At 39.8% G+C, this 27,587-nt stretch overlaps 1 protein-coding gene across 1 annotated transcript in view; it reads left to right on the top strand.

Moving 5' to 3' along the window:
• The first annotated feature begins 607 nt into the window (after positions 1-607).
• LOC132882730 (E3 ubiquitin-protein ligase TRIM39-like) overlaps positions 608-27,587 on the top strand; it is a 31,655-nt gene continuing 4,675 nt past the window's right edge. The window contains exons 1-3 of the mRNA XM_060915831.1: positions 608-690; positions 16,673-17,229; positions 17,317-17,412. Of these exons, the coding sequence (XP_060771814.1) occupies positions 16,675-17,229; positions 17,317-17,412 (651 nt within the window). The 5' untranslated portion in view covers positions 608-690; positions 16,673-16,674. The remainder of the gene's footprint in view (positions 691-16,672; positions 17,230-17,316; positions 17,413-27,587) is intronic.

Here is a 27,587-nt window from a genome sequence, read left to right as displayed (position 1 = left end):
GAGCCCGAGCCGATCTGATACCTACACCGAATCGACATGGCATCATTATTATAATATGATGTATCTTGCTTCATATTTGGAGTAGAAAGACAATATTGTGATGTCTTTATTGTGTTTTGGGGTGAATGTGACTGGAAAAAAATGGTACAAACGTTCACATTTTGTTAACCATTGTTTTGGGAAATTTGATTGAATAAATGACATTTTTTGTAAGGCAACCTCGTTTTTTCCATACTCTTACCAGTCTTAGCAGCTTGTAAAAACAATGTTATTTACTGCTTTATATAAAGAAATACAATTAATATTATGCAGAATTTAGTTCAGCCTTTTGGTCCGGCCCTCCACAAAATTTTCTGTTTCTCATGTGGCCCCATGGAAAAAATAATTGCCCACCCCTGGTATAGAGGATCTAAATATCACTAAAATCACCTGTTAATCCTGTAAGAGTAAAACAGAGTATTTACTGTATGAGGAAGAAGTAAATGATGGGCGAATGTCTGCCATCTGATGGCAAGCCTGTACATGAGAAATGTACCATGACAAGCCACATTCTGGGAGTGGCCTCATGATGTCACTGTGGTGAAATGAAAGTGAAGTGCAAAGTCATTTCCTCATCAGAATTGTTTTCCTTTCAGCAGGACAATCTTCAGTTGAAAGATTTTTCAGACTTTCTTTTAAAAGTCAGCACAGGTAACTTTGTGTTCTTTATAATTCAGCATTTACTTTTTGTGTATTGTGTAATATCTTGTGAAAGTGCTATAGATCAAAAGTTTAGCATTATTTATTTTTTTCTAAGAGCAGAGCTGTGAGCACATTCCTGAAACCGATTTAGGGAGAGATAAAATGCAGCAAATCAAGACATGTTTGTTCATGCTTTCTGAAATGACTTTTATGCTACGTTGACTTCATGTACTCAAGGTTGGAGTACTTTGCGTGCTTACACACTTAATCATAGGTTTTTCTGTATTTTGTATTTTCTAAATTGTAGAATAATAGTGAAGACATCAAAACTGTGAAATAATGTATAGAATTACACTACCGTTCAAAAGTTTGGGGTCACCCAGACAATTTTGTGTTTTCCATGAAAAGTCACACTTTCAGACCCCATCCACACGTAGCCGGGTATCTGCTAAATCGAAGATATTTTTCTACGTTTTGGCCTGTCATCCACATGAAAACACATAAAAAACGAATATTTAAAAAAACTCCGGGCAAAGTGAAGATTTTTGAAAACTCCGTGTATGCCTTTTCGTGTAGACAGAGATAACCGGAGTTTTGCGTTTTAGAACGTCACAATCTGCGCCAAAAAAATGACAACAAATCTGCCCTGACGTCAAACGTGCGACCTTTGTTTACTGCAGAAGCCAGATTAAGCATGGACAAAGAGTAATGGATCGGAGTAGTGCCTTGAAAGCGTTAATTATTGTGCAGGTGCTATTTACATGTTTAATTTTAGAAGCCCGACTACTGACAAGATTCCCAATCAACGTTTTCTTGCGTCTTTTGAAGTTTATACTCCAAAATTGTGTTTAGAAGCAATTCTGTCTCCGAGTCTGTCCAGACGAACGAGCTTGGCGCCATGTTTTATGTTTAGGCGGAAGTGACGCCAACAGAGGGCTATTCTGATGTGATTAGGGGGTAGGATTTGGGGAAATAATGCCATCTACAGGTTTGGAATGCTTATGAATGTGATTGAAAATGCAGATGTTCGGTTATGTGTGGAAGGGATTTTTTTCGAAGACGAGGTGGTGTGGATAAAACATTTTTTTATAAACGGAGGGAGGGAAAATGTTCGGTTTTAAAAATACCCGGCTATGTGTGTACATGGCCTTATTTACCACCAATGTTCCCTCTAATTTTTCATGTGCCTGAGCATATGTGCCAAGTCCCTGAGCACCTGCCTTGTACCATTGTGAGCAACTTCAGACATACACGTGGGCCAACTGTATAATAATCTTACCATACCATATCTGTACAGTACCATACAGCAAACCCATTACCCATCGCTTTTGTGTGTTGAGGCAAATATCACTCCAATAGCAATAATACCTTCCTATAAAGTGTCAAATTCAAATGCATAATTTTTGCTTCGCCAGCTTTCTGGGATACTCACATACTTCGCCATGTGATCATGGATTTGTTGAGTTGCCAACATTGACGCATTCATTTTAATGGCGAGAAGAATGTTGTCGATAAGAATTTTGACTTGCTCACGGTCGGACTTCTTCTTCAGTGACTGTTCATTCCTCCTCTCTCGATCTTTCGCGCTCTCCTGCAGTAGTGCACCAATTCCCATTCCCATCCGTAGCCTCCGTACAATCCCAACAGCATTCAAATGACTTTTCTGCTGAATGTGGCGCTTGAGATAGTCCAACTTCCATTCAGTCCATACTTTTCCCTCCGAAAACTCGCTTGTTACTTTGGCTTCGCAGCACGTCTTGCAGAGCAGCCCTTTCTCACTCGAAAACGAAAAAATGTCCCCAAGTTTTACATCCTGTCCATCCGTGCGCACATACTCCGACAGCCATTCCAGTTTAAAAGCTTCACATTTCTTTTTTATTCTCGCTTGATGCGTGGACGTACCCGGTCGTTTCGCCATTGCTGCATTTACCTCAGCTTCACACTCCGAACTCAAACGGCAAGCACTAGCAACAGAATCATAACATGATGGCACGTAACAGTTCCGGTGGACGTGCCATATGTAAGCTACAATGTCACATAAACATTTTATTTTACTAATAGTAATAACACACAAAATAATGAAAAATATTTTTGTGTATTATTGTCTATAATTGTGTCTGGCCATCAGTTTTTTAATATTGACTCTAAAAAAAAAATTAGGAGTGCCAGGAAAGCAGGTAAAGCTAACAAGCTAACCCATTCAGAATTCTCTGCGCTGGCATAGGGTTGCTCTGCGCGGAGACCGTGGGAGCACTGCGTGATTGCGCAGGCACGCAGCTTAGAGGGAACGTAGTTTACCACCATAAGTTGTAAAATGAATAGAAAATATAGTCAAGACATTTTTCTGGCCATTTTGAGCATTTAATCGACCCCACAAATGTGATGCTCCAGAAACTCAATCTGCTCAAAGGAAGGTCAGTTTTATAGCTTCTCTAAAGAGCTAAACTGTTTTCAGCTGTGCTAACATGATTGTACAAGGGTTTTCTAATCATCCATTAGCCTTCTGAGGCAATGAGCAAACACATTGTACCATTAGAACACTGGAGTGATAGTTGCTGGAAATGGGCCTCTATACACCTATGGAGATATTGCACCAAAAACCACACATTTGCAGCTAGAATAGTCATTTAGCACATTAGCAATGTATAGAGTGCATTTCTGATTAGTTTAAAGTGATCTTCATTGAAAAGAACAGTGCTTTTCTTTCAAAAATAAGGACATTTCAAAGTGACCCCAAACTTTTGAATGGTAGTGTATGTGGTCAACAAAAAAGTGGGGAAGAAAAACAAAATATGTTTGATATTTTACAGTCAAGCTGGAAAGTCTGCACACCTCTTTCACCTTCTCCACATTTTATTACATTACAGACTCATTCTACAATAGATTGAGTTCATTTTTTATCACAAATTCTACACAAAATAGCCCATAATGACAAAGTGAAAGCAGGTTTTTAGGCATTTGTGCTAATTTATTAAAAATCAAAATGTAAAATATCATATGTACACAAGGGTGCACACCCTTTGATATGACACCCAAAAGTGAGCTGAGGTGCATTTTGTTTCCACTGATGCTGCTTGAGATGTTTCTACAACTTAATTGGAGTCCACCTGTGGTAAATTCAATTGATTGGACATGATTGGGGTTTGCAAACACCTGCTATATAAGGTCCCACAGTTGACAGTGCATGTCAGAGCAAATGCCGAGCCATGGGGTCAAAGGAATTATCTGCAGACCTCAGAAACAGGATTGTGTCAAGGTATAGATCTGGAGAAGGGTACAGAAAAATTGCTGCAGCTTTGCAGGTCCCAAAGAGCACATTGGCCACCATCATTCATAAATGGAAGAAGTTTGGAACCACCAAGAATCTTCCTAGACCTGGCTGCCCGGCCAAACTGAGCAATCAGGGAAGACAGGCCTTGGCCAGGGAGGTGAGCAGGAACTCGAGGGTCACTCTGACAGAGCTCCAGCATATCCTTGTGGAGATGGGAAAACCTTTCAGAAGATCAACCATCCAGGCAGTACTCCACAAATCAGGCCTTTATGGTAGAGTGGCCAGACGGAAGCCACTCCTTAGTAAAAGGCACATGACGGCCCACTTGGAGTTTGCCAAAAAGCACCTAGAGGACTCTCAAACCATGAGAACCAAGGTTCTCTTTTCTGATGAAACCAAAATTGAACTTTTTGGCCTGAATGGCAAGTGTCACATCCGGAGGAAAGCAGGCACTGCTCATCACCTGGCTAATGCCATCCCTACAGTGAAGCATGGTGGTGGCAGCATCATGATGTGGGGATGTTTTTCAGCAGCAAGAATGGGTTGACTAGTCCTGATAGAGGGGAAGATGAATGCAGCTAATTACACAGAGATCCTTGAAGAAAACCTGCTCCAGAGCGCTCTGGACCTCAGACTGGGGCGAAGATTTACCTTCCAACATGACAACGACCCGAAGCACACAGCCAAGATAACAAAGGAGTGGCTTCAGAGAAAGTCTATGAATGTCCTTGAGTGGCCCAGCCAGAGTCCAGACCTGAATCCAATTGAACATCTGTGGAAGGAGCTGAAAATGGCTGTGTACCGATGCTCCCCATCCAACCTGATGGAGCTTGCAAGGATATGCCAAGAGGAATAGGCAAAAATATCCAGAAACAAGTGTGCCAAGCTCGTAGCTTCTTTCCCAAGATGCCTTGAAGTTGTAATTGCTGCCAAAGGTGCGTCAACCAAGTATTAGGCGAAGGGTGTGTACAGATATGTAACCCCTAAATAACCTATTTTTGTCAGTAAAATAAAATTGCATATAAAAACGTGCTTTCACTTTGTCATTATGGGCTATTTTGTGTAGAATTTTGTGACAAAAAAATGAACTCAATCTATTGTAGAATAAGGGCCTCTGCATGCTTTTGCGACAAGGCTTTCGCAGATAGCTTTTTGCAGACAGTTGTAATTTATCGTTGAGCGGGGAGTAACAGATGTGTGCGATGTTATTCACCGCCACAACGCAAGGCAAGGCAAGTTTATTTATATAGCACATTTCATACACAATGGCAGTTCAATGTGCTTTACAGAAGCAAAAACAAAAAACAATAAACAATAGAGAAATAAAATTACATAAAATAATTTTATTTTTAATCTAAAACAATTAATTAAAAGAATTAAAAGAATTAAAAGAAAATAATAAGAATTAAACAATAGGAGAAATAAAATAACAAAATGCCAAAAAGAAAAAAGGAGAAAAAGAAAAAGAAACCAGCGGAATAAAATAGAATAAAATTAAAGTAAATTTAAAACATGCAGAGAAAGTAAAGTTTATAAAAAATGTAAAAATATTAATTATTTAACAGAAAGCATCTGAAAACAGCTTGGTCTTTAACCTAGATTTGAAGCTGCCAACAGCAGGAGCATTTTTAATGTCCTCTGGCAGTTGGTTCCATAGATGTACTGCATAGTAGCTAAAAGCTGCTTCACCATACTTTGTTTTAACAACTGGTTTTAATAGCAAATTTTTCTGTTGCGATCTGGTAGATCTGATTGGGTTAGGCCACTGCAACATATCAGAGAGGTAATTGGGCCCTGTACCATTTAGAGATTTATACACCAGCAGTAATGCTTTAAAGTCAATTCTGTAGCTTACTGGAAGCCAGTGAAGGGACCTTAGAATTGGAGTAATGTGCTCTGTTCTTTTTGTTCGTGTGAGAACCCTCGCTGCTGCATTTTGAACCAGCTGAAGTCGTTTGATGGTCTTTTTTGGCAGGCCTGTGAAAAGGCCATTGCAGTAATCAACCCTACTAGAGATGAAGGCATGTATAAGTTTTTCCAGATCATTTTTTGACATAAGTCCTCTTAGTTTGGAAATGTTTTTAGGTGATAAAATGCCGTTTTAGTGATTGCTTTCATGTGACTGTCAAAGTTTAGCTCGCTGTCAATGAAAACACCAAGATTTTTAACCATTTCTTTAGTTTTAATCCCTTTTGTGTCAAGAATAGTGGTAATCCTGAGTCTTTCGTCTTTTTTTCCAAATAGAATTACTTCTGTTTTATCTGTGTTCAGCTGAAGAAAATTTTGTGACATCCAGCTATTGATTTGATCGATACACTGGTAGAGACATTCAAGGGGGGCATAGTCATTAGGTGATAGAGCAAAATAAATTTGGGTATCATCTGCATAGCAGTGATACAAAATTGAATTTTTATTGATAATTTGCCCAAGTAATGGTCCAAGAATCGACCCCTGGGGGACACCACAGGTCAAGGGCATTGACGTCGAGGAACAATTTCCCAGGGTAACAAAGAAGCTTCTATCTTTTAAGTATGATTTTAACCAATTGATAACTTTACCAGTCAATCCAACCCAGTGTTCAAGTCGATATAGCAGTATGTTGTGATCAACAGTATCAAAAGCTGCACTGAGGTCCAGTAATACCAGGACCGATGTTTTGCCTGCATCAGTATTAAGACGCATGTCATTTATAACTTTAATCAGCGCTGTTTCAGTGCTATGATTGGCACGAAATCCTGACTGAAAATTATCAAAACGGCTGTTTGATATCAAGAAGGCAGTTAATTGATTGAAGACAATTTTTTCCAGGATTTTCCCGATGAATGGTAGATTTGATATTGGCCTGTAGTTATTTAACACTGAAGGATCCAGATTATTTTTTTTAAGAAGGGGCTTTACAACAGCTTTTTTAGGGACACAGGAAGGATGTATTTATAATTTGAAGCACATCTGTAATTATAAGATGAAGAACAGACTTAAAAAAGTTGGTGGGCAGAATGTCCAGTTCAGATGTTGAAGAACTGAGATTTTGTCCAGTTTTTTCAAGAGTCTCATAATCAATTAAACAAAATTCTGACATTGTGTTAAAGTTATCTATCTGTGTCATTGGTGATTGCAGTTTTTCAATTTTTTGCAACTGAGATATATTATGAGAAATATTCTGCCGTATTTTATCAATTTTACCTTTGAAAAAGGATGCAAACTCATTGCATTTATTAACTGATAGAAGTTCAGGTGCTAATTGTGGTGGGGCATTAGTTAGCTTCTCTACTGTTGAAAATAGCACACGGGCATTGTTCATATTCCTGCTGATGATGTTGGAGAAGAAAGACTGTCTTGCTTTACGAATTTCATAATTATAATTACAAAGCATCTCTTTATGGATTTGATAATGGATGTGAAGTTTAGATTTGCGCCATTTTCTTTCAGTCTTTCTACATTCTCTCTTTAGCAGTTTAACAGCCGGGTACTGCTTCCATGGTGCTTTCTGCTTATCATTGACTCTTTTTATTTTGAATGGAGCAATATCATCCATAATTTGGGTCATATTTAAATTAAATTCCAGTAAATCATCTACAGAGTCTGACATTTTGGTTGAGTTCTGTGAGAGAGCTTGCTCAAAAAGAACACGTGTTGTCGTTTATGACTCTCCTACCTATAGTCGTTGAGCTATTCTGAATGTGAGGAGACATAGAAACTTCAAAGAAAACACAGAAATGATCAGATAAGGCCAGGTCAACAACAGTATAAGAAACAGTAAGACCCTTTGTGATGACGAGGTCAAGAGTATGACCACGAGAGTGGGTCGGTCCCTGTACATGTTGTACCAGGTTAAAGTTATCAATAATTGCAAATAGTTCTTTGGCATAAATGTTATCAGTATTATCTACATGCAAGTTAAAATCCCCAGATATAATAAGACAATCAAACTCTAAGCAAATGACTGATAACAGTTCACCAAACTCTTCAAGAAAGACTTTGGCTGAATGTCTCGGAGGCCTATAAATAGTTAATAATAATATGTTAGGAGAGCATGTAACAAGTGCACATAAGTGTTCAAAGGACGTAAAATCACCAAGTGAGGATTGTTTACATTGAAAAGAGACTTTGAATATATTTGCGATCCCTCCACCTTTCCCTTGTCGGGTAACATTCAAAAAATTAAAATTTGGGGGAGCTGCTTCGATAAGGGTGGTAGCACTATTTGCTTGATCCAGCCAGGTTTGTGTTTACAAATAAGATCATTAATTAAAAATGACTTGTTTAAAAGTGATCTAATGTTCAGAAAAGCTAGCTTTACAGAAATTCTAGAAGCAATATTTGGTTGTGCACTTTGATGCTGTTTTAAAACAGGAAGGAGATTAGATTGGTTCACCCCCAGGGTTAAATGTGCTCTATGTTTTCTGTTTCTTATCAACACAGGAATAGTGTTAACATCGGGTCCCAGCTTTTTTTCAACATTACATCCATTTGCAGGGACCCAGACTACATCAAACAAGACTTTCTAAATGCAAGGGGGCGTGAAGTTGCGAAATCGCTAGGAGTAGTTGGTGGGTGTGGTTAGTGGAGTGTTTATCCTCCGGTTACTTATAATGACTAGAACTGGAGTCGTATAGATGTACGTACTTCCTCACTTCCTCGATCAACCGCTCTTCGTGCTGCTCCATCTTTGCTCGTGTTTTTAAAAATAGCGGTCGTGAAAACAAAACAAACCGGGAAAGTAGGGAAGCGGAAGTGTGTGTACAGCGGATGTAGAGTGGACCAATCAGAGCTCTCTTGTCTGCGACGCTGTCTGCGAGGCTTCTGCGGTGGTCACAATTTTGGGGAGGTGCGCGCAGAGCGTCTGTGAAGGTGGGGGGGCTACGCAGACGTTATCTGCGACGCTGTCTGCGAGGACTGGGTTGTCAGCATAAATTGGCCTTAAGTCTGTAATGTCAAAAAAAAAAACATGGAGAAGGTGAAAGGGGTGTGCAGTAGGGTTGGGCGGTATCCAAATTTTGATACCTTTAAACCGTCTCTGTGTTTTCCCGGGGTATACGGTATTACCGAGAAAAAAATAATATTTTGTTTCGGCCTACTGTGTAACGTGCGCCTATGCCTCAAATGTACTATTTAAAAGCAGCATAGCGAATTGTGTGCATTGTGGTATGGATTAAGCAGCAAAGCGAATTTTGTGCATTGATGAATGGATTAAGAGATATTTCAAAGCATCACGCAACTCTTCCTTCATCTTGAAAATAGCATTCAACTGTCGTTTACACACGTCTGCGTTGAAACGCCATTTGCAGCACTATTTCACCTACTCCATCAAAAAAAAGTACACGATGAGCAGGATCATACCCTTTCAAGCATGGGAAATAAAAAAAAGAAAAAGAATCAACCAACACCCAAGTCCGTTTAGACTGCGCGATAAACCATATTCTTCAGCGCAAATGAGGCGAACCTAATTCAAATGCGTGATAGCTGCACAAGGCAAAATCATATGGGCCCACGTCATGCCATGGCGGGGAAATTAATAATCAAATGGCCTTACCTTGCTTAAAACGTTGTCTTGATCACATAACTCCTTACAATTATTCCACTTAAATCCATAGGGTTTAACACACCCAACAAAGATAGCAAGCGCATTGCTAATTCCCACCAGAAACCTAACAGTTTACGCTACGATGTTTTCTTCCGTTTCTTCAGTAGATGACATTTCAAACGTTTATTACCCACATCCCAAATGTCATACGTTATATTATTTTACCTTGTTGTTACTCATAACACAACTCATTGGAGAGATCTCGTGGAAGTGGAGTACCCCAGGCTATGGTGTGCCTTAGGGGACATATTAGATTTTTTTCGATTTTGCACGGTCATTTACATTATTGCTGGCTCTTCCTTTTCGTTTGGTTTGAAACCAAAATACTGCCACACTGCCGATGTTGTATTTTTTTTGCCACTAACTCGTTATCTTGACTTGCCATCTTTCAACCGCAGTCTCAGTCTCTTTTTTTTTAGATAGGACAGTATAGAGAGACAGGAAATGAGCGGGGGAGAGAGAGACGGGATCGGGAAATAACCTCGGGTCAGAATCGAACCCGGGTCCCCGGATTTATGGTACGGTGCCTTAGCCATCTGAGCCATGACACCCCCGGTCTCAGTCTCTTGCGAAGCTTTCTGTCAGACTCCAAAATGTCACGCAGGGTTGCCATGGTAACGACATAAACAACCCTGCACGCGATGAAAACTTCTTTAGGAAATTGATAGAATTAGTGAAAATACGATCACACAGTTATTCGGGATGATCTTCAATTTATTATTTTATATTATGACCTCATGTACTCCATATTTATTTATATATTATATATTTTTTTAAAATGACGGTAATGAGACCGATACCGTTGGTACTTTTGGATACCTCGGGATACCTTCTTACCGTAATACCGCCCAACCCTAGTGTGCAGACTTTCCGGCTTGACTGTAGATTCTTCAAAGTATCCAGCATTTACCTTGATAACACTTTGCACACTACTGGCATTCTCTTAACCAGCTTCATGAGGTAGACACCTGGAAGCCTTAACCTCTGTGACCTGATGAGTAGAATTTGGTTAATTTTATACTGTAATATGATCATGTCTCTTGTCATTATCTACTTTGAAAGTGCATTATAACATTTGGATATTACACATCAACAAAATTGCATTCTTTCGCACTTGATCCATTAAACTAAAACTTGACTGGGAAGTGCTTGACTGTAGATCCACAGCTTGCACAGGCTGGGGGCTGTGTGGAAAGGTGATGAGGTGTTGTAGAGCTTTTTTCCTGTCTTTGAGCCGATGGCAAGTCTCCTTCCTCTTTCTGGGATGTCTACGTTTTTCTCTCTCACTCAGGTTATTGATGGATTTCTTCCTGCATGACTCAAGGTCCTTCCTGTATTTGTCACATTCCTTCTTTTAATATGTCTTTCTCCTCTCTGGGTCAAATCACGTTGAGCACAATAGCACTGCTGCTTTTCTGCAGCACTTCGTGGTGGATTGGCTTCCTGTATGGTATTCACATTGTAAAACTTATCTTAAATGTCAACAACTTCAGTCATTTTAACTGTAAAACTTAAAAACAAAGTGAATCATATTATGTCAACTAATATTCACACCAATACATCAATAAACCAGAGAACACTACTCACTCCTGTTACTGTTACTCAGTCCTGTAGCAGAACTGAGTTTTTAGCCAAGAATTAGCAAATTCATGAACTGAAGCCACATGGTGTCTATGCAGAAGGACACTGAGCACATTCTAGATATTTACCAAAAATTACTTAATTGAAAATAAACAAATAACACATACAAAATAATTTAGGTAACAGGACAGTACATTGAGATTGACCTTCTCATTCATAGTTAAAATATCATCAATTATTCTATCCACATTCACCGGATATGAGCAATCGTGTGCTCTGATTGGCCACTCTACTACTACGATATCAGCTCATATACCGTGAGTAGAGAAAAACAAATGGCAGAGCATGTTGCTGAAGCAAGCGAGGACAAAATAAAAACTCTACTCACAAACAAAGCCCCCAAAAATACAAAAAAGGCAACAAAATATGGAATAAAGTATTTGATGGTAAGAACGTATGTTTTTTTTATTTTTCAAGAATTATTATTATCGCATTTTTCACAAATTGCTCCTGTCATTTCGCCGGTTTGTTTACATTCTAATAGGAAATGATTTTGTCAGACGTTTTGGATAAAGTTTTTTTTAATCTAATTTGCAAAATATAAATATAAAAATGCTCTGTTTCTCAAAATCCAGTCAATGTGGATAGAATAAAACAGTTATTCCATTCAATCTCATCGTGCATGGATTATAGACAACTTGGTGCTACGCGTCTCGTTGGCTATCGGCTCATGTACGACTCACTTTCATGGAATAACTGTTAAATATACAGAAAAAAAAGGAAAAAAAAACTTATTTTTGGTTTTCTCATTGCCTTCAGAAGATCCAGATGAAATAAATTCCTGTTGAACATGTGATCTTATGAAACATTCCAAATTTTTCAGAAGGGTGAATGTGTTCAGGTTACAAGACTGAGTGTAAGCCTGAGGACATGACTAAAATGTGTATTCTGACTTAAATATTATGGATTTCTTCTGAAAAAAAATTTATTTCAATCTTAGATGGAATACAACCAAGCAAAAAAAAAAGATTTCTGAAGGATTTTAATTATTATATTTTACAGTAAAATGTTATGTTAGAGAGCACGGACAAGTAAGAAATGCTAGTTTTTCAATGTTATAGGTAGATTTTATTAATGTTGAAAATTATATATCTTAAATTTGCAGTGGGCGGCACGGTGGTGTAGTGGTTAGCGCTGTCGCCTCACAGCAAGAAGGTCCGGGTTCGAGCCCCGTGGCCAGCGAGGGCCTTTCTGTGTGGAGTTTGCATGTTCTCCCCGTGTCCGCATGGGTTTCCTCCGGGTGCTCCGGTTTCCCCCACAGTCCAAAGACATGCAGGTTAGGTTAACTGGTGACTCTAAATTGACCGTAGGTGTGAATGTGAGTGTGAATGGTTGTCTGTGTCTATGTGTCAGCCCTGTGATGACCTGGCGACTTGTCCAGGGTGTACCCCGCCTTTCGCCCGTAGTCAGCTGGGATAGACTCCAGCTTGCCTGCGACCCTGTAGAAGGATAAAGCGGCTAGAGATAATGAGATGAGATGAGAAATTTGCAGTGAGATCAATGTGCAGGACACTTTGTTTAATAATTAAAAAAAGTACAGGTAATTTTCATGCATATAATATACTTTAATGCATATACATATAATGTCCTGGGGATGGAAATGCAAGACATTCAAAGTGGAGCAGAATGGCCCATACAGTGGATATAAAAAGTGTACACACCTCATTAAAATGATAGGTTTTTCTGATGTATATTAAACAAAAAATAAAAATGAGACCATGATAAATAATTTGAAAACTTTTCCCACCTTTAATGTGACCTATAACTTGTACAATTTTCGCCAGGTCATCACAGGACATTTTACCATAAAATATAATAATTAAAATCCTTCAGAAATCTTTTTTTTTTTTTTTTGCTTGGTTGTGTGACTCCATATTCCATCTAAGATTGAAATCAATTTTTTTTTCAGAAGGAATCCATAATATTTAAGTCAGAATACACATTTTAGTCGTGTCCTCAGTCTTACACTCAGTCTTGTAACCTGAACACATTCGCCCTTCTGAAAAATTTGGAATATTTCATAAGATCACATGTTCAACAGGAATTTATTTCATCTGGATATTTTGAAGGCAATGAGAAAACCAAAAATAAGTTCTTATTATACTGTAAGTCACATTAAAGGTTTCTTTGTACTTTTTGTCAGTTAAATAAATGTTCACATGAATTGACAAAATCACGGATTTTTGTTTTTATTTAATTTTGGAAAATATTCCCAACTTTTCTGGAAATAGGCTGTGTGTGTGTGTGTATATATATATATATATATATATATATATATATATATATATATATATATATATATATATATATATATATATATTAGTGCTGTCAAGCGATTAAAATATTTAATCACGATTAATGTCGCGACTGTCATAGTTAACTCGCGATTAATCGCAATTTAATCGCACATTTTTGTCACATGAAAAACCATTGTAATTCTCTTATCAGCATAAAAAAGTGAATGGGCTTGCTTTGTACCAATGATTTTTTTTTTTTATTGCAGAGCATAACAAGTCTTGTCACAGCCACTGACATCCATCACTTCCATATTAGATGAGAAAACCAAGGGATGAAAAATAAAGTGCATATCACTGTGAAAATAAAAAAATTAATTTTACTCTTCATTAGTTTCTTTTGAAGAGAAGTATTTGCCATAAAAGAAGAAAAAAACAGATAACAAAAATAAAAACATTCATCATACGTTCAAAAACGTTCAGCATAGTGTGGCACTGTATTATCTAATTCTCACTGCTTATAACTCTACACCTCCCCGGTGGAGATGAGCTGGGAAACTGAAGACTGAAGGAACAGTATTGAAAAGTATTTTTCCAGTCTCACCTGTGAAAGGTAATCCCATGTGATCTCGTTTGGACGGTAAACCTGTTGGTACAGTTAAACGCAGCACATGAATGAGGCATCTTTATTCTCGGCTACTGTCTAGACGCTACACCAGAGACGGTTGAAGAATCTCCACTTTGCCCCATCCAATATGGTGGCGAGGATGTTTATATGTCTATGCCTTTCTCCATCACTCACGCGTACTCTTATTGAAGCAGCACGTGACAAGCCTCAACAGAAACTACGGGTGACTCGCAGGGCCAAATTACGATTTGCGTTAACGGCACTATTTTTTTTAATCGCGTTAAATTGAGATCGCGTTAACGTGTTATTATCGCGTTAACTTTGACAGCACTAATATATATTAGTGCTGTCAAAAATGTCGCATTATTATCGCGTTAACTTGACTCAATTTTAACGGCGATAAATTTTTTATCGCGAGATTAACACTCTGTGACATGATGTAGGTTTTTCATAAGCTTTTGAAACTGCCAGGAACTTGGAACAGAGACTTTGCTTAGAAAAACGATAGCAGCTAGACTGTAATGCCACGCCCCGCACAGCCAGAGTCCTCTGCCCTCCCCCCAAAGAACCAGCGCGGGCAGGGCGCGTGCGCCTCGGGGCGAAGAGCCACGGTGCTCGGCTTAGGTTTCGTTTTCCCATCGGCAGCTCCAGCCCGACTTTGCAGTGGCTGTGACAAGACGTGTTATGCTCTGCAATAAAAAAAAAAAAAAACATTGGTACAAAGCAAGCCCATTCACTTTTTTATGCTGATAAGAGAATTACAATGGTTTTTCATGTGACAAAAATGTGCGATTAAATTGCAATTAACCGTGAGTTAACTATGACAGTTGCGACATTAAATATTTTAATCGCTTGACAGCACTAATATATATATATATATATATATATATATATATATATATATATATATATATATATATATGATGAGAGGCCTGTAATTTTCATCATAGGTACACTTCAACTATGACAGACAGAATGGGGGGAAAGAATCCAGGAAATCACATTGTAGGATTTTTAATGAATTAATTGGTAAATTCCTCAGTAAAATAAGTATTTGGTCACCTACAAACAAGCAAGATTTCTGGCTCTCACAGACCTGTAACAACTTCTTTAAGAGGCTCCTCTGTCCTCCACTCGTTACCTGTATTAATGGCACCTGTTTGAACTCGTTATCAGTATAAAAGACACCTGTCCACAACCTCAGTCACACTCCAAACTCCACTATGGCCAAGACCAAAGAGCTGTCAAAGGACACCAGAAACAAAATTGTAGACCTGCACCAGGCTGGGAAGACCGAATCTGCAATAGGTAAGCAGCTTGGTGTGAAGAAATCAACTGTGGGAGCAATTATTAGAAAATGGAAGACATACAAGACCACTGATAATCTCCCTCGATCTGGGGCTCCATGCAAGATCTCACCCCATGGGGTCAAAATGATCACAAGAACAGTGAGCAAAAATCCCAGAACCACACGGGGGGACCTAGTGAACGACCTGCAGAGAGCTGGGACCAAAGTAACAAAGGCTACCATCAGTAACACACTACGCCACCAGGGACTCAAATCCTGCAGTGCCAGACGTGTCCCCCTGCTTAAGCCAGTACATGTCCAGGCCCATCTGAAGTTTGCTAGAGAGCATTTGGATGATCCAGAAGAGGATTGGGAGAATGTCATATGGTCAGATGAAACCAAAATAGAACTTTTTGGTAAAAACTCAACTTGTCGTGTTTGGAGGAGAAAGAATGCTGAGCTGCATCCAAAGAACACCATACCTACTGTGAAGCATGGGGGTGGAAACATCATGCTTTGGGGCTGTTTTTCTGCAAAGGGACCAGGACGACTGATCCGTGTAAAGGAAAGAATGAATGGGGCCATGTATCATGAGATTTTGAGTGAAAACCTCCTTCCATCAGCAAGGGCATTGAAGATGAAACGTGGCTGGGTCTTTCAGCATGACAATGATCCCAAACACACCGCCCGGGCAATGAAGGACTGGCTTCGTAAGAAGCATTTCAAGGTCCTGGAGTGGCCTAGCCAGTCTCCAGATTTCAACCCCATAGAAAATCTTTGGAGGGAGTTGAAAGTCCGTGTTGCCCAGCGACAGCCCCAAAACATCACTGCTCTAGAGGAGATCTGCATGGAGGAATGGGCCAAAATACCAACAACAGTGTGTGAAAACCTTGTGAAGACTTACAGAAAACGTTTGACCTCTGTCATTGCCAACAAAGGGTATATAACAAAGTATTGAGATGAACTTTTGTTATTGACCAAATACTTATTTTCCACCATAATTTCCAAATAAATTCTTTAAAAATCAGACAATGTGATTTTCTGGATTTTTTTTTTCTCATTTTGTCTCTCATAGTTGAGGTATACCTATGATGAAAATTACAGGCCTCTCTCATCTTTTTAAGTGGGAGAACTTGCACAATTGGTGACTGACTAATTGCCCCACTGTATATATACACACACATAGCATTTTTTCTCAGCATTTTTTTTATTAAAATGATGCTGTTATGGACAATAATTTCTTCCATATGTCAAACAGTTTTTTGTTGTGGGGAAAACTGGCTGTTTTCAGTCATCTTAAATTATACCTCCATCTTCCTCCCCATCTTTGTACCTCCTGTATCAGTCATGGCTTCTTCTGGAAGTTTCCTATCTGAAGATCAGCTCCAGTGCTCCATCTGTCTGGATGTGTTCACTGATCCAGTCTCGACTTCCTGTGGACACAACTTCTGTATGATCTGTCTCAAAGAGTTCTGGGACAGCAGTTCACACTGTCAGTGTCCAGTGTGTAAAATGGATTTCCTCCAAAGACCTGAGTTGCATGTGAACACATTCATCTCTGAACTGGCTGGTCAGTTTAAGAGGGACTGTCCCTCCAAGACTAAGAAGGTTCTCTGTGACTTCTGCAATGAGAAAAAGCTGGAGGCTTTAAAGTCCTGTCTGCACTGTGGAGTTTCTTTCTGTAACACTCATCTAATGCTTCATAAAACTACACCAAAACTCATGAAGCACAAACTGATGGATCCTGTGGAGAACCTGGAGGACTACATCTGCCAGAAACATGAGAGACCCCTGGAGCTGTTCTGTAGAGACGACCAGACGCGTGTGTGTCAGTTCTGTACTGAGGGAGAACACAGAACTCACAGCACTGTTCCTATCGAGGAGGAGATTCGAGATAATAAAGTGAGAGAAATTTAAACAGAGCATAATCAAAGTTGATTTAAAAAAATCCAGAAATGTTATTACTGTGTTTTTTTTTTTCTCTCATAGGTTGAGTTATGGATGGTACATGCAGTAGTTCAGCAGATGATCCAAGAACGACTGAAGAAGATTGAGGAAACGAGACAGACTGTAGAACTCAACAAAGTGAGTCTTCATATTAAAACATACATTATTTTGGCAAATGTAAGGGAAATCTGACTATTACATTGAAACTGGGTGTGGACTCACCATGTACTGATATCTCACCAACTAAAATGAATCAATGATACACACACTAAAGGTGGATATAATAAATATTATGTAGAAACTACACCAAATGTCATTGAGTTAATGTTAGAAAGCTGGGTAATAATAGTTTCCAATTTCACAGCATGCTTTTTTTTTCCTTTATGACTATCATAAGGGGCGGCACGGTGGTGTAGTGGTTAGCACTGTCGCCTCACAGCAAGAAGGTCCGGGTTCAAGCCCCATGGCCGGCGAGGGCCTTTCTGTGTGGAGTTTGCATGTTCTCCCCGTGTCCGCGTGGGTTTCCTCCGGGTGCTCCGGTTTCCCCCACAGTCCAAAGACATGCAGGTTAGGCTAACTGGTGACTCTAAATTGACCGTAGGTGTGAATGTGAGTGTGAATGGTTGTCTATGTCTATGTGTCAGCCCTGTGATGACCTGGCGACTTGTCCAGGGTGTACCCCGCCTTTCGCCCGTAGTCAGCTGGGATAGGCTCCAGCTTGCCTGCGACCCTGTAGAACAGGATAAAGCGGCAAGAGATAATGAGATGAGATGAGATGAGATGAGATGAGATGAGACTATCATAAGGAGACAGAAGATCATGATTGTTTTCTCTCCATGTTCCATATTCTCTCATAATGTCTCTTTCATGCCAAAGCTTGGGGCTTGATTATGTATGATATATCCATGACATATACAAATCTAAAACATCTGCCAAAATTGACTGCAATGATTCGAGATCTTGCAAGACCCCTAACATCACCTTGAGGTGTAGATTGCGGCTAAACCTCTGTCAAAATTGGCCAACTTGGCTTATGATCAAACGCTAGTGAGTCGACAACTTTGCTAACAGCCAAACATCAAGCAAGTGCAACACCATGACACATAGTAAGGAAGCTAATTTAATGTTACTTAGTAGTTCAACAGAAAGAAGCCCAGTTCTGTGTCTGTCATGGAGGTGTTTATTGTTCTTAGCTTTCGCCAATGAGTAAAATCCAGTCCAAGATTTACTCTTGTTCAGTCACATCCTCTTTTTCTCTTCATGAGTTCCTCTGACAGTGTCTTCTTTGGTCTCTTCACCTTGACTACCATGATGCCTGTACTGAGAATACCATTTTACCGTATCTTAGTTTTATGGGTAGTGTTGCTGGTTGATTTTGGAAGCTGACCGAGGTGCTGTAAAGTGTGTCGTTGAAGTCTGTAACTCAAAAGTAGTAAAAAATATATGTACTTCCATGAAAGAAGTTGCCTTAAACGCATTTACTGTACAGACACAATACAAGCATGAGTGAATCCCTGTAAACACTGAGCTTTAAGTTTCTTCCATTAGTTTTGAAGTTGGGTCCCTTTTTTGGGAGACCCACCCTGGGACCGCCCCAAACCATAATGGTGGCTCCTATTAAAATCATTGTAAAAGGACTTTCTTTGTTTGAAACACAGACTTCTGATTGGCTAAAACTTTTCCCACTATTTTCAAAAGAAAACAGACATACTAGAGTTTTTGTTAAAAATACAGATGTCCATAATTATAACATAAGAGTGAAGAACAATCTTCATATCATGAAAATAAACTCAAACTCAGGACACAGGACTTTTGCTTTTTCAGCTGCCATGTTATATAATTCTCTGCCCAGCAATGTTAAAAACTCTGAAATGACTAAGACATTTAGAATTAACTATTGGAAACACTTTTCTGGTATGTAGATACAAATTTTATTCATTATTAATCATAATATATGTTTGTTTCACATTGTGTCATTGTATGTTACTTATTTTATATTAGTTATATCTCATCTCATTATCTCTAGCCGCTTTATCCTTCTACAGGGTCGCAGGCAAGCTGGAGCCTATCCCAGCTGACTACGGGCGAAAGGCGGGGTACACCCTGGACAAGTCGCCAGGTCATCACAGGGCTGACACATAGACACAGACAACCATTCACACTCACATTCACACCTATGGTCAATTTAGAGTCACCAGTTAACCTAACCACAGTCTTTGGACTGTGGGGGAAACCGGAGCACCTGGAGGAAACCCACGCGGACACGGGGAGAACATGCAAACTCCACACAGAAAGGCCCTTGCCGGCCCCAGGGCTCGAACCCAGGACCTTCTTGCTGTGAGGCGACAGCGCTAACCACTACACCACCGTGCCGCCTATTAGTTATATATTTTATGAATTTAATAATGTAGATACAGATTATTACCATAGGTTTATACACATCTCCAATGGAAACCAGCATCATCTGAGTGGATCTTGTGTTTAATAAAGCTATCCATCCATCCTTCCACAGCAGTGGCGGCTGGTAGTCTTTCAAACAGGAGAGGCTGGGTGGTTACGATATTTCCAGGTTTTAAAAGAAAAAACACATCAATTTTGCCCATACTCTTGCCTCTGATCTGGCTGATTGTTGGCAGGGTCACAAACTGTGAAATAACAGGTTCTTTTGGCCCATTAGCCTACTGTCCAATATACAGTACGTGTTGGGGGGGTATATTTTAACATTTTATATTTTAAAATTGTGGCATGTTGTTTAAAAATTGATCATTATTGAAAGCAGCTCTTTGTCAGGAACCTCAGCAGTAACAGCAGAGTGTTCTGGAATAGGCACAAGCACTGACCTTGGGGAGCCAAACATAGAGCTGGATGCCACACATTTCATTCAATGACACTTTCCCTATATTTTACTTATTTTGACTGAGAAATGTTTTATTGACAATTTTGATAACCCTTCACTTTTAATCCAGGTCTGTAGTGTGAAATGTTCTCGGCTGTGTTTTTGTTTAAAAATGTTTTCCAAATTGTAGCTGTGTTTAATTCATATCCAGAGAAATATATATTCCAATATAATATACTCAGCATAAACATTTTAAATAGATTCTATATTTTTGGTCCATTCATGACATATTACTAAAGTAGCCTATTTACTGTTGTTGATGTGGGTCACTTACTGTTAGCCAATTCACTTTCTCATACCAGGAGAGTTGAAAGGAATGAGTATTATTCCCTACCTTTTTCACCAAGTCAATTTGAGGCGTTGGTCTACCCTGCTCTTTAATTTTAATTTTTTCCTCAAAAGGAAGACTGGCAAATGGCTTCGCCAAAATTAAATCAACAATGCTCGGCATCCGTGCGCAGCTTTCTTGCTAGCTGACTAGCCCCCTCAAGTTCAAGTTCAAGTTCAGTCACTCAAATAAACAAAATTTCTGGAACTAAGATAGCAAACTTGACAACACTATATTTACACTTTATTTACAATGAAAATATATACAAACTAAAAAAGCTGGTAGAAACCGTATGTAATGAATGAAATCGAAATGTAAGCTGATCTCTTACAATACACCACAGCACTTGCGAATCCGCATGGGACTGAACTGAGATTCACCGCTGCCTGTCTATATTTGAAACAAGCTGTCAATCAAAGAAAATATCCGGCTGCTTTCACCAATCACCAGTCTTCTCGCGGAAACTGCCATGTCCCTCCCACTGTGAGGCTGGGAGTCCGTGGGCGGGCGTTTTCGCAGTATTTGTCCAATAACCGTCTTTCATTTTGAGATTGAAAAGCGCATAGCTCCCAAATGCCACTGAAGTCCACTGAGGCTGGGCTGCATCATGCTGTCATGAGGGGGAAAAACTCACGCACACATTAGGCGAACTGGGGAAAGTTATAACGGAATGATTTCGCACTGTAGTTGGGTTGAGCACATATATTTCTATGATTCTGGATCTGAAATAGCAATGTTATAAGGTCGGCTATAACATAAGCCTAGCGCAATTCATCCTCCACGATGTTCGTCATTTTTAGAGGAGGCTGAGCCTCCCTCGTTGTCTTAGAGCAATCGCCCGTGTTCCACAGTATCTGTCTATTTAGAATTTACCATATGGCCTTCTAAGGGTTTTACTACTTTATGATGATTCTGTGTTTGTAACACGAAATGCCTTTACAATGATCATCAGTGGTGGAGGACCCAAGGATGATCACATATACATGAGGTCCTGTAAACATTTAAACTCAGTGTACTTAGGCTCAGCTTAAGGAGATTGATGCTGCCACAACGATGTCCATGCTGTCCTTCAGGGTATGGACCAACAACAAGCTAAACCTGAAAACCAAGATCCATGTCTACCGAGCATGCATCATCAGCACTCTCCTATATGGCAGTGAGTCTTGGACGCTGAAAGCCCACCAAAAAAGGAAACTGCACACCTTCCACATGCGCTGCTTCCGTCGCATCCTGGGCATCACCTGGAGAGACCGCATCACAAACATTGCTGTGTTACAATGCACCGGTATGTCCAGTATGCACAGCCTGCTAAAACAGTGAAGGATGATGTGGCTAGGGCACGTGGAATGCATGGAGGATGGCAGAATACTGAAGGACCTGCTGTATGGCGAACTAGCAACAGGCAAGCATCCCACTGGAAGACCGCACCTGAGATATAAGGATGTGTGTAAGTGGGATTTGAAAGCCCTAAACATCGATGCAAGTGCCTGGAAGCAACTAGTGCAAGATAGAGAAAGGTGGAGGAAAGAGGTGGGGAAGAGCCTTGCGGTGCTTGAAGAAACCATCGCCAACAAACACGAAGAGAAACGACAGCGCAGGAAAGTACCACCACCAATACAGACAGCCTTTTATCTGCATGAGCTGCCGGTGGGACTGTCACTCAAGGATAGGACTACATAGTCACAACTGCCGCTGCTCAAGGATGTCATCTCTGAGCGCAATTCCATAGTCTCCTGAGACTGACAGATGCCTACTACTAAGGAGATTGATGTTAAAATGATTCCCAAGTATAGCAATCATAAATTCATGCTAAATAATACAACAATTTCACCTTGCTCTCAAAAAAAAGTACCAAGCTAAAACAGTTTGTGTGTGTGCGCGCATGTCTCCAGTGTGTGACTGGAGGTGTGACGCCCATAAAATATTGAAATGGGAGAGCAGTCTTTCTAATCTAGTTGTGGCAAAGCAGTAAGGGAGGGGAGATTGAGTCCCCAACATATAGCCCGACTACGCCACCCCAGAGAACAGTTATAGAACAACTCCCCAGGGACCATCAGAAACGAACTCCCAAATGAACACCCACACAAGTTCAAATGCACTAGACAGTAGATGTGAATTCCATAAACTAAATGAATTTATTGATAATAAAACAAGGGAAAAGGGAAGGGGAGGAGCCTGCCAAAGAGGAAGGTCTGACGGCTCACAGTTAGGCAAAATACAAAACTAGTTTTATATATATATATATATATATATATATATATATATATATATATATATATATCCACTATTAAAAAACATCAACAAGACTCGGTGAGTGGGAATGTGCAGTGGAAATGGGCTCCACAAAACCAATAAATGCGGCTAGGTGGGGCTTACCTGAAGGGGGCAGTCTATCCACCAGCATGGGCCTACCCCAAAATCACACCACTCGTGCAAGCACGCAGTAAAGTGATTTCTGTGAAATGACACACACGCACACATACCGTAGGAGCACAACACTCAGCACAGCACACCATGCATGCAGTAATCCGGACCCACCACCAGGGGACTACCGCCTCCTTTTTTTTTTTTGGACCAGCCACGCCTGCCAATCAAAGAACCAGAAAAGATAAATAAAAGATGGCCTGATATAAAACACACCAAAGAAGGGACACACTTACAACATAATAACAAAGGAACAGTAAGCAAAACAAAACTCATACAAAGCACTGCACCACAATACCCGCCACTAGACAAGTCAACATACATTCAGAGCACAAGGCATAAATTAAAACAGTGACATGCAGACAATACAAATAAGCGCATAAGCAAAACACACACGAAACAAAAAGAAACAAAAGCAAATACAGCATAAAAATAATCCCAAATAATTAACACACTATCACCCATTCATTCAATCAGGCAAAATTTAACACGAATACATAAATTAAAATAAACAACACACACACACACACACACACACACACACCACTCAAGCGATGCAAGACAGACACCAACGTAGCTCAGCGGAACTACGGTGGCCGGTACAGCAGTCAGTCCGTTTGGCTGGAATGGAGCCGTATCACAGCCTAGACAAAACAACAACGCCTATGAGAATGGACTTCTAGGCCTGCGGGACTATTGAGGTTTTTCACCCACGTGACCAAGTCATGTGATTCTGCCATTTTGGACGTCACGGCTCGAATCAGTTTGAATGCGAGGAAGGCGACAAACGAAAAACATAAAAGAAAAAGGAGCGAGATGCAGAAAACACCTTCACTATCCAGCGACGTAGGGCATGGAGCACTCTGGGAGCAAGCCGGAGCGCGTTGCTTAATTTGAGGGGGAGCAAGCCGGAGCGCGCTCCGGAACCTCAGCCGGAGCACTCCGGGAGCAAGCCGGAGCGCGCTGCTTAATTTGAGGGGGAGCAAGCCGGAGCGCGCTCCAGCAGCTATTTACACTGGATCCGGTGTAAATAGCTGCCGGATCATAATTACAGTAAACTAGTAAATACAGTAAAGGAAAAACTTGAGACTGAAAGGTTTTAACAGTCATCCAAATGACTGAACGTAAACATTGCTACAGTAACATACCAGCTATGATGATGTTGACTTTAGCTAGCTTGACCTTCAAAATGGCGGACACCGGGGCGTCACGTGACCCTGTGACATCAGGTGAAAAACCTCAATACAAACATACCCACTCCGGATACGGTAGCGGCAGAGTCAGGAATCCCCACGGGGAACTATAAGTTTATTAGAATCAGTGTATATAAACGTGCAACGAGAATTTATGCAACAGATAATAGAACATACCTAGATGAGCAGGGAGGAAATTACCGCACAAAGTAGTAGAAGAAAGACAGATCATGAATCCTCTCTATAAAGACACAAATGTATTAAAACCGAAGCAGAGGAGATTAAGCAGCGGCATCAATATTAAAATGAAGGTGGCATACCTCAACCAGGAAGAGCCTACAGCAGCTATAGAGGCCGTAAAACCAGACGCTGCAATTACGAAGCTACGAAAACAGTGCAAAAAGGTTTGGGTTTGTTTGAAAGACAAACCCAAAATGCAGATTAAAGTACACTTACTACATAAAGACAGAAGCCACATCAACAAAAGGGGAGCACAAACAAACACCGCCGTCAATCCCAGTCATTCAACCAGCACTTTTTTACAGTGGTGCTTGAAAGTTTGTGAACCGTTTAGAATTTTCTATATTTCTGCATAAATATGACCTAAAACATCATCAGATTTTCACACAAGTCCTAAAAGTAGATAAAGAGAACCCAATTAAACAAATGAGACAAAAATATTATACTTGGTCATTTATTTATTGAGGAAAATGATAGAATATTATATATCCGTGAGTGGCAAAAGTATGTGAACCTCTAGGATTAGCAGTTAATTTGAAGGTGAAATTAGAGTCAGGTATTTTCAATCAGTGGGATGACAATCAGGTGTGAGTGGGCACCCTGTTTTATTTAAAGAACAGGGATCTATCAAAGTTTGATCTTCACAACACATGTTTGTGGAAGTGTATCATGGCACGAATAAAGGAGATTTCTGAAGACCTCAGAAAAAGCGTTGTTAATGCTCATCAGGCTGGAAAAGGTTACAAAACCATCTCTAAAGAGTTTGGACTCCACCAATCCACAGTCAGACAGATTGTGTACAAATGGAGGAAATTCAAGACCATTGTTACCCTCCCCAGGAGTGGTCGACCAACAAAGATCACTCCAAGAGCAAGGCGTGTAATAGTCGGCGAGGTCACAAAGGACCCCAGGGTAACTTCTAAGCAACTGAAGGCCTCTCTCACATTGGCTAATGTTAATGTTCAGGAGTCCACCATCAGGAGAACACTGAACAACAATGGTGTGCATGGCAGAGTTTCAAGGAGAAAGCCACTGCTCTCCAAAAAGAACATTGCTGCTCATCTGCAGTTTGCTAAAGATCACGTGGACAAGCCAGAAGGCTATTGGAAAAATGTTTTGTGGACAGATGAGACCAAAATAGAACTTTTTGGTTTAAATGAGAAGTGTTATGTTTGGAGAAAGGAAAACACTACATTCCAGCATAAGAACCTTATCCTGTCTGTGAGACATGGTGGTGGTAGTATCATGGTTTGGGCCTGTTTTGCTGCATCTGGGCCAGGATGGCTTGCCATCATTAATGGTACAATGAATTCTGAATTATACCAGCGAATTCTAAAGGAAAATGTCAGGACATCTGTCCATGAACTGAATCTCAAGAGAAGGTGGGTCATGCAGCAAGACAACGACCCTAAGCACACAAGTCGTTCTACCAAAGAATGGTTAAAGAAGAATAAAGTGAATGTTTTGGAATGGCCAAGTCAACGTCCTGACCTTAATCCAATGGAAATGTTGTGGAAGGACCTGAAGCGAGCAGTTCATGTGAGGAAACCCACCAACATCCCAGAGTTGAAGCTGTTCTGTACAGAGGAACGGGCTAAAATTCCTCCAAGCCGGTGTGCAGGACTGATCAACAGTTACCGCAAACATTTAGTTGCAGTTATTGCTGCACAAAGGGGTCACACCAGATACTGAAAGCAAAGGTTCACATACTTTTGCCACTCACAGATATGTAATATTGGATCATTTTCCTCAATAAATAAATGACCAAGTATAATATTTTTGTCTCATTTGTTTAACTGGGTTCTCTTTATCTGCTTTTAGGACTTGTGTGAAAATCTGATGATGTTTTAGGTCATATTTTTTGCAGAAATATAGAAAATTCTAAACGGTTCACAAACTTTCAAGCACCACTGTATACCTGCCTGACTGACAGCTGCTCATTACTAAATTGCCAATCAAGCAGAGGGACGAAATCAGGAAGTCTTAGGCCCCGGTCACACCGCCCGAACTTTGCTGGAGCGTTCCTTGAACGGTAGGGAGGGGGGGCCGAATTTCGACAACGCTCGTCACCGCGCACAAAATGGGAAAAAAATCGAAAACACGGGCGTTGGCTTAGCGGTGCACCGCTGAAGCCGGCGTTGCTTTAGCGTTGGTTTAGCGGTAGCGAGCGTTGGTTTAGCGGTGACGCGAGCATTGGTATAGCGGCGTTCTGCGCATGCGGGCTTTGGCTTGGTGGGGGTATAAAGTTGGTTTAGTGGCATACCGCTTGTGACTACGGAGCTGAACGGATCGTTTTGATACAAGTTCTGATAGATTTTTGATAGAAGCTCCACCATCAGCTTGTCATACAGTCCATGTTCAGGCCTTCTCAGTATCCACTGTCTGACCCACACAACTCTGTCTCTCCTTCTTCTCTCTCTTCTCCTTCTTTTTTTTTCTAGTTAAAATTCTTATTACTGTTCTGTTGTCTGTATAGCTTTTCCCCTTTTTTCACTGTTGTTTAGTTGATCTTATTATCATATTTTTATCTATAAAAACGTTTGTTATTAATATTATTATTTATATTACTTTATACTTTTTTATTATCATTAATATTACTTTATTTTTTGTTTATTGTTTGCTGTCAGTCAGATTATTTCTATTTTCATTAGGTTTTTGCTGTCTTTTCCTTAATGTTATTATTATTTGCTATTATATTATCTTTATCATTATTTAATCATCATTTAATATTTACTATTAATATATACAACATTTTACTTTATAATTGTTATCCATAGGTACTAGTCATACTTTTTGAAATCAAATTTTATAATCAAATTCCAGTCTAGTCTATACAATGCATTTTCATTGTCTACTAGTCTAGTCAATTTAAGTCAATTTATTATTATTATTATTATTATTATTATTATTATTATTATTATTATTATTATTTTCACCATTTACATAGTACAGTGAGTCAATATTAAGTCAAATCATAACGTTGCCATTGCTGTTTTACGTGTTTTAATGGGACCACAATGGAAATAAGTGCTTGCGCTTTCTTGTGTAATCCTGATTTTAATGTATTTTGTACTTCATTTTACATTATGATCGAATAAAGTCAAATCAAATAAAAAAATCTGTCAACAGCTTGTTGCAATCTGAGGAGGTTCTGATTGTGCTGCTGGACTAGTGCACCAATCATAGCAAGTCTCTCAGCATCCATGGTGATACAGTTTTACTGTAACTTTGA

The sequence above is a fragment of the Neoarius graeffei genome, chromosome 1 (assembly GCF_027579695.1).
Source record: "Neoarius graeffei isolate fNeoGra1 chromosome 1, fNeoGra1.pri, whole genome shotgun sequence".
In the NCBI taxonomy this organism is placed as follows: domain Eukaryota; kingdom Metazoa; phylum Chordata; class Actinopteri; order Siluriformes; family Ariidae; genus Neoarius; species Neoarius graeffei.
This window is presented reverse-complemented; position numbering and strand designations above follow the sequence as displayed.